Source organism: Gymnodraco acuticeps, unplaced genomic scaffold (assembly GCF_902827175.1).
Source record: "Gymnodraco acuticeps unplaced genomic scaffold, fGymAcu1.1, whole genome shotgun sequence".
Taxonomy (NCBI): domain Eukaryota; kingdom Metazoa; phylum Chordata; class Actinopteri; order Perciformes; family Bathydraconidae; genus Gymnodraco; species Gymnodraco acuticeps.
The window spans coordinates 4918640-4934740 of record NW_022991216.1 but is presented as its reverse complement, the minus strand read 5'-3'; the positions used below and the strand labels follow the sequence as shown (position 1 = coordinate 4934740).

At 41.5% G+C, this 16101-nt stretch overlaps 1 protein-coding gene across 4 annotated transcripts in view; it reads left to right on the top strand.

Moving 5' to 3' along the window:
- The window catches only part of adamts6 (ADAM metallopeptidase with thrombospondin type 1 motif, 6), a 51050-nt gene extending 46793 nt beyond the window's left edge, over positions 1 to 4257 (top strand). For 3 of the 4 annotated variants that reach the window (XM_034238832.1, XM_034238829.1, XM_034238830.1), the window contains exons 24-25: positions 185 to 356; positions 1542 to 4257. In XM_034238832.1, coding sequence (XP_034094723.1) covers positions 185 to 356; positions 1542 to 1651 — 282 coding nt within the window. In that variant the 3' untranslated portion in view covers positions 1652 to 4257. The remainder of the gene's footprint in view (positions 1 to 184; positions 357 to 1541) is intronic. The other variant, XM_034238831.1, reaches the window with a different exon arrangement.
- Positions 4258 to 16101: the final 11844 nt, after the last annotated feature.

Genomic DNA, 16101 nt, shown 5'->3' with positions numbered 1-16101 from the left:
GCCATGATGATTGGTTGATTGGATCAAGTTGTGTGTGTGTGGTGTGTGTGCAGGGATCAGCTGTGTGTCTGCGTGCATAAGGTAGACTTACAGCACTCAGGGTCACAGAGAAAAGATGGTGCTTATTTTCCTGGAAGAATCTTCATTGGCTTAACTGCATAGACAATGTGGTTTCCTGTTACAGTGTTCGGCGCAGTGCGGCCTGGGCCAGCAGATGAGGACGGTGCAGTGTCTGTCGTACACGGGGCAGCCTTCTAATGACTGCGCAGAGTCCCTCCGACCCACCACTATGCAGCAGTGCGAGAGCAAGTGCGACGCCACCCCCATCGCCAATGGCGACGGTAAGATGAGGAAACGTACGGCACACACACACACACACACACACACACACACACACACACACACACACACACCTGACTCTGCAGTTCCTTCAAATGCAAAGATGATGTTTAATGTGAATACATATTGTTTTGCACATGCATTGCTTTCACTCAAAGCCCTAAATGAAAAGGTTATAATCTGTCCCGATCTTCATCTTCACTGTTCTACTATGACCTAAATACACTTGGATAACACACTCCTCGCCACTTTGCCAGCTACATTAATCTTTCCAGTGGGGTTGGCTCCTGGTCAACGCGAAACAGCTCAACCCTCCATATACACTTACACATGATGGATGGCTATTCAGATGCATTGAGAAGGGCCTTTCGATTAGCCTGAATGGAAAACGTGAGCAGCGTTTACAGGCTGGCTAATGGGATTAGCTGTAGGCTAATTGTTCCTTTACGGACAGCAGTGAGGCAATGTCTCGTTTCATTTGGCTCTGCAGAGGCAGGGGCCAAAGCCTAATAAGGGAAGACACTCTGATCGTGATAAGGCATTTAGAGCACTGCTTGTCCGGCATCCAGCAAGTAGTTTGTGTGTGTGTGAAGGAGTGTGTGCATGCTACAAATGGCAGGAAGCCCAGTTAGTGAACGAGGCCAGGATCTCAGCTCCCGCCTCTGCGTCCAAGTATAGTTGCAGAGCTTTTATTCAGTGGAGGCCTGAGGGAGATCCATCAGCCCTCATGTAGCAGGTTAGCCCCAGTCTGTGCCTGATGTATTCTGTAAGTCACAGTGCTAAGCATTGCGTCTACTGAAAAATAACTACATTATTTGCAAACCCCCAGAAGTTTGTTACCACTGTTGAACCTTTGCTATCCGGATGATAAAATATTACATTTATTGCATATTAAAAATGTTTAGTATCTAGCTATTGAGTTTGAATTTAAAAAAAGAATCACAACTAGGGAAACGGGTTGAAAAACATCCCCTTTTATTGGAACAGAGAGAATATTTGTCATAAGTATGTGAAATACCTTCAGAACAGCGGTTAATCTCAATCGATCTTCTCTGCTTTTTAAATATCACCATAAAATGGCATACTGCATCTCTAATCTAATAGTAACACATGACAATACTGGGGCTGGAAGCACGTTTTTAAAGGAGAGTAAAAAATACATTCTTCCCTTTTTAACTCAGCTCTTTTATTTCTTTCTCCAGAGTGCAAAGATGTTAACAAAGTGGCCTACTGCCCGCTGGTCCTGAAGTTCAAGTTCTGCAGCCGTGCGTACTTCAGACAGATGTGCTGCAAGACCTGCCAGGGCCACTGACCCTCGGGGGAAAAAGGCAACAAAGATGGAGGGAGCATGATACGGCACTGACAGGAAAAGAAAATAGGGCAGACTGAAAAGAAAAAACCTCTGGTCCAGTGGAAAAGAGATGAAGAGAGATCGACGAAAATGATGGATTTCCTCGCTTATCACACCTGGTCCTCCTGCTCTCCATCTTGGTGGCATCCAAACCACTGCTCAGCCCACAACGCTGACACAAACGGTTTTAATTTTCACTTCTGTGAAGTGGAACTTGGAAGATTATTCGCTGGTTATTTTTATTATAATAATAATTATTGATATCATTGTTAGTCTTCTTTCGTGTTTGTTGTTTTATGAATCCAAAGTGCTGGACACATCGCTTGCAGATGATGTTACCCTCGGAGATGGACAGACGGAGGGGAGGACTCTACGTTAGAAGAAAGGGGGTGGGAGTTGAAAGTGTCGGACTCCTGTCTTTGGGACGACTGTGATGGTGCTGTTGGCAGGCAGACTTCTGGCTACGGTGCACTTTTTCCTGTAAATACTTTGCCAATTTACCGCTCAGATACGACAGAGAACCCCCATCAGTGTACTGTATATTTATTGTACAATTCCAAGCAGAGCTGAGATATTGTCCTCTGATCATGTTTGTGTCGGATAGTAGCCTACTGTCATGGAAGGGAATGTAATGTGATTGAATTCATATTCAACGTCTCTGTGCTGGAATGAAAATATAGCATACTGTAACATACGTTAAACCCTTATATACTGTAAGGATTTGTATATTATATATGATGTTAATCCAGGACCAGAAATACTATATGGTTATAAGAGGATTTTTAAATCACTTTTTCTTTCCCCAGATGGGTGCCTTAGTTCCTAACACTTTAATGAAAGCTCACTCAGTATCATTAGTCCAAAGTAGTGTAAAGATATCGTAAGACGGTGCCTGGGCCACATGAAAGACTATTACCAAACTGGCCTTTACTAAACATCCCATTGAGGAGCTTCCAGTTCACTATTGAAGGATTCATTTTGAAGGAGCAAATTCTATGAAGCAGCTTGTTCATTGGAATCACAGAGCAGTCACTATTTCTTACTGTTTTAAGGTGGATGACTATTACATCAGAAGTTGTCCGATATTATTGTACTTCAGCAGGAAGCAAAGACTGTCATTGTTTCATTGCTTATAAAAGTTAAAGGAATAGAAAGAACATTTTCTTTCTTGCAGTGAATTAGACAACCAAGATACCAGTCGCTATTATGTCTGTACTGTGAATATGAATCTTTAGCCATACTATAGTTAGCTTGTTTTCAGACAATAATGACATTAAAGTATTTAATAGTTTACCTATTAAACAGTAGAACGTTTTGTTCCGCTTTGGAGACGCTCTTTTTCCAATGTGTTGAATGGGGAAAAGGCAAAGCAATGAACATGGAGGTTGCAATATCCCGTGGGCCACCACCCCAAAATCGATAGGCTTGGTCCAGCAAATAAATAATCTGGCACCCTAATATATTTTACACTTTGTATTTGGAAGAATTAAAACATGCTCATTACTTATTTTGAGTTGCTAGCAGTTTCATATTGAACGTACAGACACAGTGATCATCAATCTTCTCATCTAATTCTCAGCAAGAAAATATAGATCTACGTTTTTTGGTGTACACATACCACAAGTCCTTGTTCTCCTTTTTCTCATTATCATTGTCCCGCAGCGACAAGAAAAAACCAGCCAACTCAACGGTGCTTTTCCCTTTTTTTATTTTCATTTTTATTCCCACTGAGTACTATGTTTACCTCTTATTTTCCTCCTGCTCTACTCTGAGGGTTGCGGCCTTCCCAGGCTTCTGGTGCTATCAAGTGGGTGCTTCCATTCAACCCTCCAGTGTGCTTAAAAGTGAGGCTGGCTCCAAACAATATGAAAGTATATATCCTTGTCAATATCTCTTATGGTAAATGCTGGTCATGTTATTGTTTTGTTTGTATCTGTTTATACCTCACACTGGGAATTGTCATTGTTAACCGTGTATTGTAATTTGCGCCACCAACCAAATGGACACTTGCCCAGTTGTAACTGACTTACCCAGGTGACATTCCTGCTGGTGTAGGGGGTTGTGAAAGAGAACATCTCTATCACACGCTTGTTATGGAGGTACAGTAGGAACTATGAAAGACGATTAAGGAGTGTACAAGAATCTCATCGAAGCTGTTAACAACTAATTTCTAATTTTGCTGCTGCTACTTTTTTGTAGCCACCTTCAGTAGGACAATGTCGAGCAGATTTGATCGGTTACCAAACCTTGAATGAGGCCGTTGGGAAAGGACAGTGGACGCTGAGAAGCATTTGAAATCAGTTAAACTCAGATTGCTTGGACTTCACTCATCTACTGGCTGCGGGATACGGAGCCTCCAGAAAAAATTGAATTGAAATCACTCAAACTGGTACTCATTGCTGTGAACTTGGATGTTTGAATGTCACATTGCTTATACCTGTACCTAACGTGCAAGAGAAATGAAAAGCATCATGTGATTAGTCGCGTATATTTTATATTCAGTATTAATGTTGGTACACTGTTACTAATTTCTTTTTTTCAAATGTAAATTATATGCTAATTTATTACGTTGTCTCACTTGTACATTTATTTCACTGCATGCAAACAGAACTTTAGCATAGTGAAAAAATATGCAGTGATGCAGCCCTTCACCAGCCCTTTTTTTTTTTTTTTTTTTAAAGTAGATACAATAAAAAGAGCAGCTTTTAAAGAGACCTTGAGTTAGTGGATTCATTTTCTTTCCCCTGCTTGTCAAAACACGTCTGCGCAACATTTCTAGTGGTGTACACAGTGATTCCTCTGAGAGGAAAAAGCTCCACATGTGAGGATCAAATGCAAAGTGCCAGGGTGGATGCTCTGTTCTCACAGGCTTTAAGAGATATATAATGTTGTCCTTTCACTCAAATCTTGGAAAGCACCCACAGCATGAGAACAGCTAATGGCATCACACCAGGATACCAGTTACACCGCTGAAGAAATCCATTCATTCGCTGCCTCAAAGACAGAAAGGGTTTTCCCCTATCTATCTGACTGTGCCACATCGGCTGCATCATCATCCCAGATTCAAATATAATACAATTCTGAGTGAGCAGCAACAAACACCTTTCTGAACTGTCTCAAGTTTGTTGCCATAGCTTTAGTATGGCACTGTCCTTCCTCTCATCCTGGCCTCAAGTGTCTGGATTCACTCTTTGGGAACTGTGAGGTTTCCACTCTCCTTGGTAATTAATTCCAAATAAACAGTGACTAGCCCACTTGGCTGGGAAAAACTGCCGTCTCCTTCTAATCCACAGTGTCCAATTACAGAGGGAGACAGATGGCCTGTTTGGTCTAATGTAACCAGTTTAGAATACCTGTACGTCTGGCCCTGCTTCTGTCTCCCGCACTGGCCGGTCTGCAGTGGTCTGTGATTACATAAATCCTAACCTTGAGAGCTGAGGGCGACCAGGAGAGAAGGAAGGGAAGGTGATAGCGTTCATATGCAGTTGACCTGACAGGCCTGAGATGGCTACTTCACACAAAACATTTGCACACCATTCTTTAGTATGTATGAAGATGATTGCTCATTTTGGAGTTAACATAAACAAAAGGTTATTCTTTAGTAAACGTAAGCTGTTCATTTGATACTGTGCATGTACACACGAAAATGGGAAGATCGTATGGGTATTGTGAAATCAATCTTCGTGTGTAATATTTGTGTGTCAATATTTGTTTCTAGAAATTTTGTGAAATGCTAATGTGAACCGCTAACTCGCAGAAGGGCTAGTGCTAGTCAAAATAGCTCCCGGGCTAACTATCTGTTTTCTTTCTACCGTTCTGTTTACTCCTCCCTGTAATTTAGCTCAATGTTACATTATTGCAGTGGAAAAGTAAATATATTCAAGTAAAACTTACTTTGCAAATGGTCAGTTAGCAATTTTGTTTTCTGATTAACTTAGCTCGGTTGCTACCGGGACAATACGGTCTGAAATACTTTGAGCATTGACAAAACAAGTTGCTATTGGTCAACAACAGCTATTAAAATGGTACCTAAGGTGACCTTGGCGTGAATTTTTTTTGCAGTGACCTCTATTTATTCCAATAAAAACGTGTTGTTTTAAATGGTGTGAGTTCATTACACAGTTAAAAAAAAAGAGGCCTTTTTACCACAGAAAAAGTACTGTTAAACTCTTATTTTAATATGTTGACATGATTTTTTTGCAGGATATATATTACTCCCCCTGGCCTATAGGCTACCATGTGTATTTGACTCAGTGACAAGGTGATTTCCCACTACATAGAGTAGGCTACATGCAGCTCACGGGCTGCCTATGATTAGAGGTGTAGAGGGGATGAGGAACAGATTGTTCCTCGTCTCCAGGAATCTGCACTTGAATCACACAGTGAGAGAAGCCATTGCCGTAGCTTATCAGCAATTAAATATTCTTTACAAGTTGTACAACAAAGCAAAGTAGCAAACTAACAATAACAACGATGCATGAACTGCACAACATTTAAATGTGCTCATATCAATGTTAAAATCCTCATCCCACAATCTGTCAAATTTAAAACATCAAAGATTGAAATTCCCCAAAACCTGTGAGATTACTCTTGGTCAGGGGCGGTTCTAGGGGGGGCAGGGGGGGGCAGTGCCCCCCTAACACTGACCTCTGACCCCCCTGTGGCCCCCCTAACAATGAAAACATTTTTTCTGGTACTCGGTTTGCCAAAAACCGCAGGATTTTGTTGCTGTAATGTGAGATTGTGCAGACACCCTTATGTAAAGTAGAGATGTAACTGTTCATTGCCTTTATTTTTATATAAATATGGTGTTAGTGCAAACATTGCACTATAACTTAAGCTGAAGCTAACAGTAATAACTATAAGATCTATCTGAAATAAATACCAATAACTGTATTGCGTTGTTTTCTTATGCGCAATTACTTCATACTGTCTAGTTCTCTTTTTCGTCCTGCATTCATTGTGCCCCCCTCAGAAAATAACTGACCCCCCAGTGGCTCCCCCAGTCAAATTGGTCTAGAACCGCCACTGCTCTTGGTTGATGTTCTGAGGACATAAACTTTATCTAAACTTAAAGACGGAGGCTCTGGTATTATTTCTCCAGCTGGATGGTGAGGATTAACATATGGACGGACAACATAGCTCTCTAAGCGTTTATCATTCCTAATCAAAGCTGCTCGGTGTCGTCGATGAGTGCTTGAAGCGTTTCAGACACTCTTCTGTTTGAACACAGTGCAGCAGGACAAACAGCTCCAGATGGTGTGGGTGGACACAGTGCATGCACGGACCTAGGGGGTCTGACAAGCAGGAATGCTGGGATGGGAAGGTCATGGCTTCAGCACCTGCTATCTACTGGGCTCTCTTTGGGCTCTGTCCTGTTAAGCCCCACAGCTCTTTCCCACAGCTAAGGCCAATATTGAACTTCTGCAGAAGAGATCAAAGCCCTGAAGAGCACCGAGATGAAGAGGGCAACAGCAACCCCATCACATATACCAGGAGGATGTGTTTTTTCCTTCACACCTTCAAAGATGTGAAGAGAAATGTTTCAGCTGCGCACATGGCCTCTATCAAGCTGTTTTCTTCCAGCTCTGCACTTTCCTTATCAGCTGTTAACCAAACTGTGCATATGCCATACCAAAACATGCATGCTATTTTTGTGCATTTTCAACAGGACAGTTTCATTATTATTTCCCAGTCACATCAGAAAGTGGCACATTGTATTTGGTGAGCGTTGTAAAATTGCACCATTCACAGAAATGAATTAGCAATTGCAAGGCTGGCTATGTTTTATGGTAAAAGGGTTTAAACAGTAGCTGAATGGCCACAATCAAAGGCAGGTTGTAAAACCTATTATCACATATAGGTGCAAGACATGATGAATTGCATAAATTATTATAATGCTGCACAATTTTAGACAATCTCTCCTAAAAGGCATTCATGGTGTTGTGCATATTTAAGGTTAAAAACGTTGTCCGTGATCAATTAAAAATATCTTGTGCATATTATGAATCCTGGAGTTTTAAGGTTTAGAAAATGTAGTGCCCAAGTAAAGATAATTATTGTAAAGAAATGCAATGTAAAACGTTAATGCACTATACATTCTTTATACAGCATGTCATTCCTGATTAGTTTTAGATACGACTTCTGTGTCTGCGTCTGTTGGCATGCGAACTGCCATCTAAAAAGCACCTTCTACGACTCTAAATATCCCTTTAATTGAGAAGTGTACTTTCTCACCTCTGCAGACCTATGTTAGGGGATTTCCAAGCCTGGCCCCAACTCTCAGTATCGAATGCCCCTTTCACACCAATGCGGTTCCAGGGCCGGTTCGGAGCTAGAGCCTGAAAACCACCGGTTTTTCCTGTTCACACCGCAGCGGAGCCGCCTCTCAGCTCCGAAGCCCGGTGCTTTTCAAGCCCCAAAAGATGGTCGGTCTAGAACAGTGGTCACCAACCTTTTTAAGCCCAAGATCACCGACCTCGGCCTAGGTTAAAGGCGAGATCTACCTATTGCAGAATTGAGTGAAAAAGACGGCCCAGACAGTGCTTCCAATTTGAGGCCTTTTAGGCTAATTGCATCTGAATTACTGTTACAATGAAGGCTCCATAATCAGCTCACGGCATATAGGCAGGGGTAAAGTGCTATTTTTTATGAGTGGGGGGCGGACCTCACCTCCTCTAGGGGGCTCCTCACCTCCTCTCGGGGGGTCCGGGGGGGATGTTCCCCCGGGAAGATTTGTTTTTAAATATTGAAGTTGAAAGCATTAATCTGGTGCACTTTGAGAGCAACATGAAGAGATCTATGGATACATCTCTCAGCATCCATATGAAACAGAACTGTAAAGAGATTTTCTTTTTCTTTATGGATATTTAACAAATGCGTCACTTCTGGGCAAAAATAACGGCTCCGCCCACTTTTGGGGGAAAACAACGCTGTCAGTTGAACGGCGGTCAATACAAATTGTGAAGTTTTTGCCAATCCGATCAGAAATGTAAGAAAACCGGAGACTTTTGGATCTTCAAAGAGCCCGATTCCAATGGCCAGACAGGCAAACAATTGCATTAAGCCATTAGAAATCGACGATCGGGCTCGATATATGGTTAAATATAACAGTAGGCGATCAATTTTCATAGATGAGAGTGAGATCTACGTGACTTTACGGCCCCGCCCACTTTTGGGGGAAACAACGCTGTAATTTGAATGGCGATCGAGCCTGAAGCTGAAGCCACATGGCTCTTCTGTTACTGTTCTTTCTTCTCAGAGGATGAGAGTAACAAATGCGTCACTTCCGGGCAAAAATAACGGCTCCGCCCACTTTTGGGGGAAAACAACGCTGTCAGTTGAACGGCGGTCAATACAAATTCTGAAGTTTTTGCCAATCCGATCAGAAATGTAAGAAAACCGGAGACTTTTGGATCTTCAAAGAGCCCGATTCCAATGGCCAGACAGGCAAACAATTGCATTAAGCCATTAGAAATCGACGATCGGGCACGATATATGGTTAAGTATAGCAGTAGACGATCAATTTTCATAGATGAGAGTAAGATCTACTTGACTTTACGGCCCCGTCCACTTTTGGGGGAAACAACGCTGTCATTTGAATGGCGATCGAGCCTGAAGTCACAGAGCTCTTCTGTTGATGACGTGATGATCTTGGTGACGTGTGTTGTTGTGTCTCGCACAACAACACACGTCACCAAGATGGCCGTCACTACTGTCTTGTCAAAAAAGGTATACCCACTAGAGGAGGTGAGGACCCTCCTAGAGGAGGTGAGGTCCACTCCCCACTTGTAAAAATAGCACTTTACCCCTGATTACACCTATATGCCGTGAGCTGATTACCGAGCCTTCATTGTAACAGTCGCGGGTACACTGTGTGTGTGTGTGGGGAGTGTTGCAGTATACAATTCAACTGTAGCGCTGGTGCATTAATGGGAAACCCTTAATGTTTGAGCACCCTCTATGAAACGTCAAGCTACCCCACAGCACCCCCTAGAGAAAATCTCTGGCGCCGCCACTGCACATTACACATACAGATCATACATACATGTAATGGTCATCTACTGTGGACAATACCCACAGGAGCAAATTCGGGTGAAGTGTCTTGCCCAAGGACACAATGGCCTGACGCAGTGGGGCGGGAGCGGGTTTCGAACTGGAGTTCCCCAACGCCCCCTTGATCTGATGATCAAACGCACAGACCACTGCGCCACCCGTCCCCGATGGCGTTGTGATGCCAAACAGCGGGCAGCACTGCAGCGGTCGGTAAATGCCGCTGAAACACATTAATAAACAATGAACCACGAAGTAGTTATTTAATTTAATCTGGCTTCGTATGATTAAAAGCAACACGATCATCGACCCGACGCCGTTGGGGAGAAAATCATCGACGTAAACGGTGACGTCATGACGCAGCAGCGGCAGCACCAGTCAAGCTCTGGGCGGTGTGAAAAGAAAAAGAAAAACCGGTTACGAACCAGAAAAGCGCAAGCACGGAGCTAGAACGGGAACCGCGTTGGTGTGAAAGGGGCATTTATGTGCAGTGGTTCAGTAGTTACCTGGGTCACCTTTAAGGGATTTGTGCCTATACTGTCCTCTGTCAGCAGGAAAGACAGCAGATAAATGGATTAAGTGTATACAAAATCAATAGCCAATCACTTAGGCCAATGGAGTAAAGCCAAGAGCTTTCACTTGGTTGTGGATGAGGCTGAATAATAATGTGTGTGTATGAGAGTGTCATCATTTGGGTAGATGGGACTTTTGAACAGCACGCTCTATGTACAGCATACTTAAGGACATCCTCTCTTCGGAGAACATTATGAAATCCATCAAGAATGAATTATGTAGTGATTTAACCTCTTCTGCTCCAACTGCCTACTTCTAATAAATGACGGCAAGCTAATGAGGACAGATGATAATGGGGCTGTAGACGTAGTACAGAAAGCTACAAGACTCATGGTTATTACTCTGCTCAGATACATTGTAATGCTGCTTCTGTCTCTGCTTCATTGCCCACATGTCCTTCACTGTCGACAATGAAAAGGTGAATCTTTGTGAAGCTGTACCAAGGACGTCTAGCGGAGGCACATTGCAGGTTTGACAGCAACCTCAATGACCCGCAGTTAGTAGCTTGTAACTTCAATCATATTCTGCGGTAACAATATTTTGTATGGAGGATTAAGTCATCCTATGTTATAGTGTGTTGGTTGACGTTAATGTAATCTCCTACGCTCTCATTACGATGAAAAAGTGGCTTTAAAGACTAAATGATCTGCTTGCAAGCAATTTAATTAATTGACTACAGATTCATCAATCAATTGTACTCTAAAACAGGGGTTCCCAACCTTTTTTCCCAAGGCCCCCCCCCAAATGACTCCTGTTGGAAGTTGCACCCCCACCCGTTGTGTTTATGTGGATTCAAAAGTCGTAAATAATCTACAAAATGGAGGAGACCGATCTGATCGGAGCAACTGACAAATAATCCAACTGAAACCGGCATGGACAATGACTATGTTTTAAAAATGCGGACACTTTACGGGCGGAAGAAACATTTCTATTAAAGAAACAATTATACATTTCTGTCTTTGTATGCCTTTAATAGCTACTAACTTGAATTTTTATTCAAATGAATCAATCAATTATTTTTTATATTTTATTGTAATGTAGAGACAAGGCCTTTTACAATTATATGGCGTGCCCCCCAGGTTGGGAACCACTGCTCTAAAAGAGCAAGGTGCTATTTCAGGTGTAGGTTGATTGTTAGAGTTGTCCTTGTCTTAAAGATATAGAAATAGCACAGTCAAGACAACAGAATAAGCAGAGTTAAAGTAGCCTACTCAGATATTGTACTTAAGTAAAAGTAGAAATACCAAAGTGTAGGACAACCCAGTCTCACGGCATTTTGTGCATATAGTCACGACATTTAATCTATTGATTCGTGTTCACCAACACGATTTTCCCCTTTTTTTCGTGTCACACAGAACGATTTTAAAAGCAATGTATTTCTATTGGTAGTATGTTTCGTGACTGCACCACGTGTTTTTGTCCGGTCGGGTCTTGGAAGACCGGAAGCTGTGTGGTTCATAACACATTTTTCTTACTCAATATCAAGCCACGATTATTGATTTGATTTTAAATCGTACAATGTTGGACTTTTTTTGGAAAATAAATGGGGCTCAGAATACTGAAATATGTATTTTTTAAATATTTGTACCTTCTAATTTGTTATTATTTTCTAAATAACACACTGTTATTTACTCAACAATAACACACAATTATCCTTGTTTTAATTTATTTGTTTAATTCTATAATCGCTGACTTTTTTGCCATCCGTCAGGAACTGAATTTCAAAATAAAGTCACCGGAAACAGACGTAGGCGATACACACCCACTGAACTGATTACCCAAGATCCTCAGCTATGGTTGAAGCTCGGTGATTGGATGTTTTAGCCGCAATGCACGTTTGGATAATATGGTGTTTATTATTTATTATGTTTATTATTATTTTAATGTTACTCTAAAAACCACTGCAGCTAAGCAAAGAACACTTTGTTAGTAGAAAAAAGGGATAATTGTGCTTAAAAGATTGTAAGATTGGTAGATATACATATGATTGAAGCCTCATATTAGGAGGAACAATCTATTAACCGACAAATGTTGTATCTCCATATGAGAAAGTGATCGTTGTTTTGACATAAACTCCAAAACCTTTTCTTCAAACATTAAATTAGGGACAAGCTGGTAGGACACCTGCAACGCAGACAAATGAACTCCCTGCTCTGTCCTTGGACGTCTGTGAATGACCAACAAATAACATGAAAATCTGCCCTGCCTGTCCAAAACATCTTCTCCTTCTTTGATGTTGTGAAGTCATAAATATCCCTTATATCCTATGAACGCACGCTAACATACCCAGCTCTCTTTTTCTTTTTCAGACTGTCCATCACACCCCGGGGAATTGGCCGTGGATGGAGGACTCTTGGCAACAGGTCAGAGGTCACGCATGGGGGCCATTTCTGCTGCTACACACCCCACAAACACATGACTTACAGCAACTAAGGATAACTTCAACTTGCAAAGAAAGAGTTAAAAGATCATAATTAATATCAATGTTTGTGTAAACCCTTTTGAAATTAAACAAAGGAAATGTGGGAAGAAATAAGAGATAAACTTCACTCTCACCAAAGGTGTTGGTTGAAATTCTACGAGATGAGAAGGATTACCTGGCTATATTTAGCCCTTACCTGCAAGGGCAGAAGGTGATAGTGGTTGTAGAAAAGCATGATAATGCTATTACCATCCCATCTCATCACTGGCAGTCACATGATCAGCAGCAAAGAGTTGTATTTCCTGCTCCAACAGTTAGGAGTTTCCTGGTGGTGCTGGGAAGGAATGACACCATCCTTTTAAGCATAAATTATTCATTTATGAGACAAGCAATGTCCTTATAAAAAGCTAATTTATCAGAGTTTTATTGTGAATCCTCGTGAAAATAAATATTTAGCATTTCCTCAGTGGCACATATCAACCTGACTTGGACCCACAACCACACACAGTCAGTTAGATCACTGAATCACCTGTTTTAGATTTGCGGCAGCTCGGTCCGAGGCCGGGCTCACAATGTAACATTAACTCTCCTTCCTGTTCCATATGAAAATTTAAGCATAATCCCAGAAGGGCAGTAAAAAATAGTGTGCCGGCCAAATGCAGCTCCTGGTCACACACATGGCAGTGGCAGATCGTTTACCCCCGAAAAACCACCACAGTGAGGTAAAGTTCTTGGTTTAAACAGTTCCTTTTAACAAGCTCCGGCTGCTCCTCTGGTGACCTGAGCAGGACAGTGTGGCAGATACATATAACATGCAGCAGGGTGGTTAGGCCATCACTGGTGGTTTCCACCTTAGCGCTCAAGGAATAGTTCACCATTTTAAGAAATAAGCTTTCTTTTCGAGAGTTGAGAGTGGAAAGTTGGTACTACTTTATTTTCCTTTAAATATGCAACAACAAAAACAACAACAACAAAGAGATGGTTAGCTTAGCTTAGCATGAAGACTGCGAACAGAAGGGAAACTTGTTACAAAGGGAAAAAAGCTCTTTACTGCTAAAGCTCAGTAATAAACCCAAAATAGTTCCACATGTAACCCCCTATAAAATCACAACTTGTTATTTTAACACTTCAGTTTTTGTACGGATTATTGTAATTACATATAATGTGTTAATTAGTAAGCTTATGAGGTGCTTTTGTTTACTTTTGATGACAGCCAGGCTAGCCGTTTGCTCCCATATTCAGTCTTTATGCTAAAACAAACCAGACACGATGGTGTTATTGATCTTCTTATTTAAAACACAGCAGCGGAGAACCATGCATCACCGGCTGGCTTCAGACGAGGCCGGCTAGCAAAACAGCTAGCTCTGCCCAGTGTTTCCCCTAGGATAGAGTAATAGCAGCGGTGCTAAGGTACGTGGGCCCAGCATAATGTGAGCGCGGAGCGCGTGGAATTTTTTAGTGTGTGCACGTGCGAAGTGCGCCCCGCCAATTTGTTTCTATGTGTCTGCCAGCACAAGAAAGGCTCTTGAGGCCTAGTACCTAGCCAATTTGCTGCCCTAAGCGAGATTTTATAAAGAATACATGAAAGATCTCTACAAAAGACAAATACACTACAAAAACAGAAACTTATTGACATAGGTAATATACGTCAAAATGGCTTAAAATGTATTCAGTATTATATGAACATGTTTGAATTGGGCGGTGGATGTCACATCCTCTAGGGTGGTCCGGGAGTATGCCCCCCCCGGGAAGATTTTTTTGAACATTTTAAAGTAAAATGCTTCAATCTGGTGCACTTTGAGCACACAATTACTAGAGACCTGATCTAGGGGGTACAACTCTAAAACACCCATACGAAAAAGATCGGTTTACATTTTAATAATCAAATAAGTATATGAACATAACCAATAACCTACCATAGCCAATAACAAATAAATGTAACTTATTTTATTTGTGTTGTTTATTTTCTTATTTTACCTAGTTAACATTTATTTAATTATTCATGCATATTTTTGTATCTCTCCAACTTTAAACAATATTTTTGGTTTACTATATTTTTGGTTTTACATTGGAATGATTTCAAACCTGTTTTTATTTATCCTAATAATTATAAAGGAGTGCCTTGGAAATATGTGTTTACATAATTTGTGGTCAAAACGTTTGAGACCCACTGAGATAACTTAGACTAAAATTAACTATCTAAACACTCAGAGTCCTCACTGAGCCTCTCAGTCTGACAGGAGAGCTCTCCTCCACCCTGGTTGTAGAAACATCTACTTCTTATATCCGTTAGTGCAGCTAGCACCAGATTCTAATAACAACAGCGCCGGTACCGGTATACATCTGGGGATAAGGCAATGATGTCCAATTATAGACCTATCAGCATCCTCCTCTGTGTCTCTAAGGTAGCTGAGAAATGGGTGTCAAAACTAATCACCAAACATTTAGACAAAGGTTTCGCTCCACTCCACCCAATGCAGTTTGGTTTTCGTGCTCACCACTCCACTGAGACAGCTAACTGTGTCTTTGTGGAAAAGGTTAAATGTATGTTGGACACAAGCCGATATGTAGGTGCTTTCTTCCTTGATCTCAGGAAGGCATTTGACACTGTTGACCACCAAGTGCTCTTTACAAAGCTGACTCATTTCAATTTTTCGGCAGTTTCAATACTTTAGGCACTTTCACACTGCAGTATTTTTCCCACAAAGGTTCATCAGAACTTAGTTCATGAGAACTTTTTGGGAATTTTACGGGGCATGGTTTGCAATCCGCCCAGCCAATCAGAAATAGGAACCTTTTTCTCCCACGAAAGTCCCTGCTCTCTAGCAGGGACGGAAAAGGGGGTAAAAAGGTTCTCATATGAACACATTTTTGTTCCGGATTTTTTTGGTGTGAACGCAGCATTTCGGAACTATATCGGAACTAAAGTGGGAAAAGTACTGCGGTGTGAACGCGCCTATTGGTTTAAGTCTTACTTATCGAACAGAAAACAGCGTGTTTTGGTCAACGGTGCCAAATCCCCCTACCTTGTCAACCCTGTTGGGGTTCCACAAGGTTCCATTCTTGGACCTTTACTTTTTTCACTGTACATTAATGACTTGCCTAATGTATGTCCTGAGTTGAATGTATGCCGATGATTCGGTCATCTTTATACACGGGAAAAACACTGAAATTATCGCATCTTGTCTCTAATGCTTTGGGCAAGGTTCAATACTGGCTGAACAACATTTGCTTACAGTTAAACGTAAAAAAAACAGTATGCATGATGTTCAGTAAACGACCGGTCAAAATCGAAGGATCCAACTTCAAGTATCTTGGAGTCATACTGGACTCGAACTTGACTTTTAAGAAACATATCAATAAA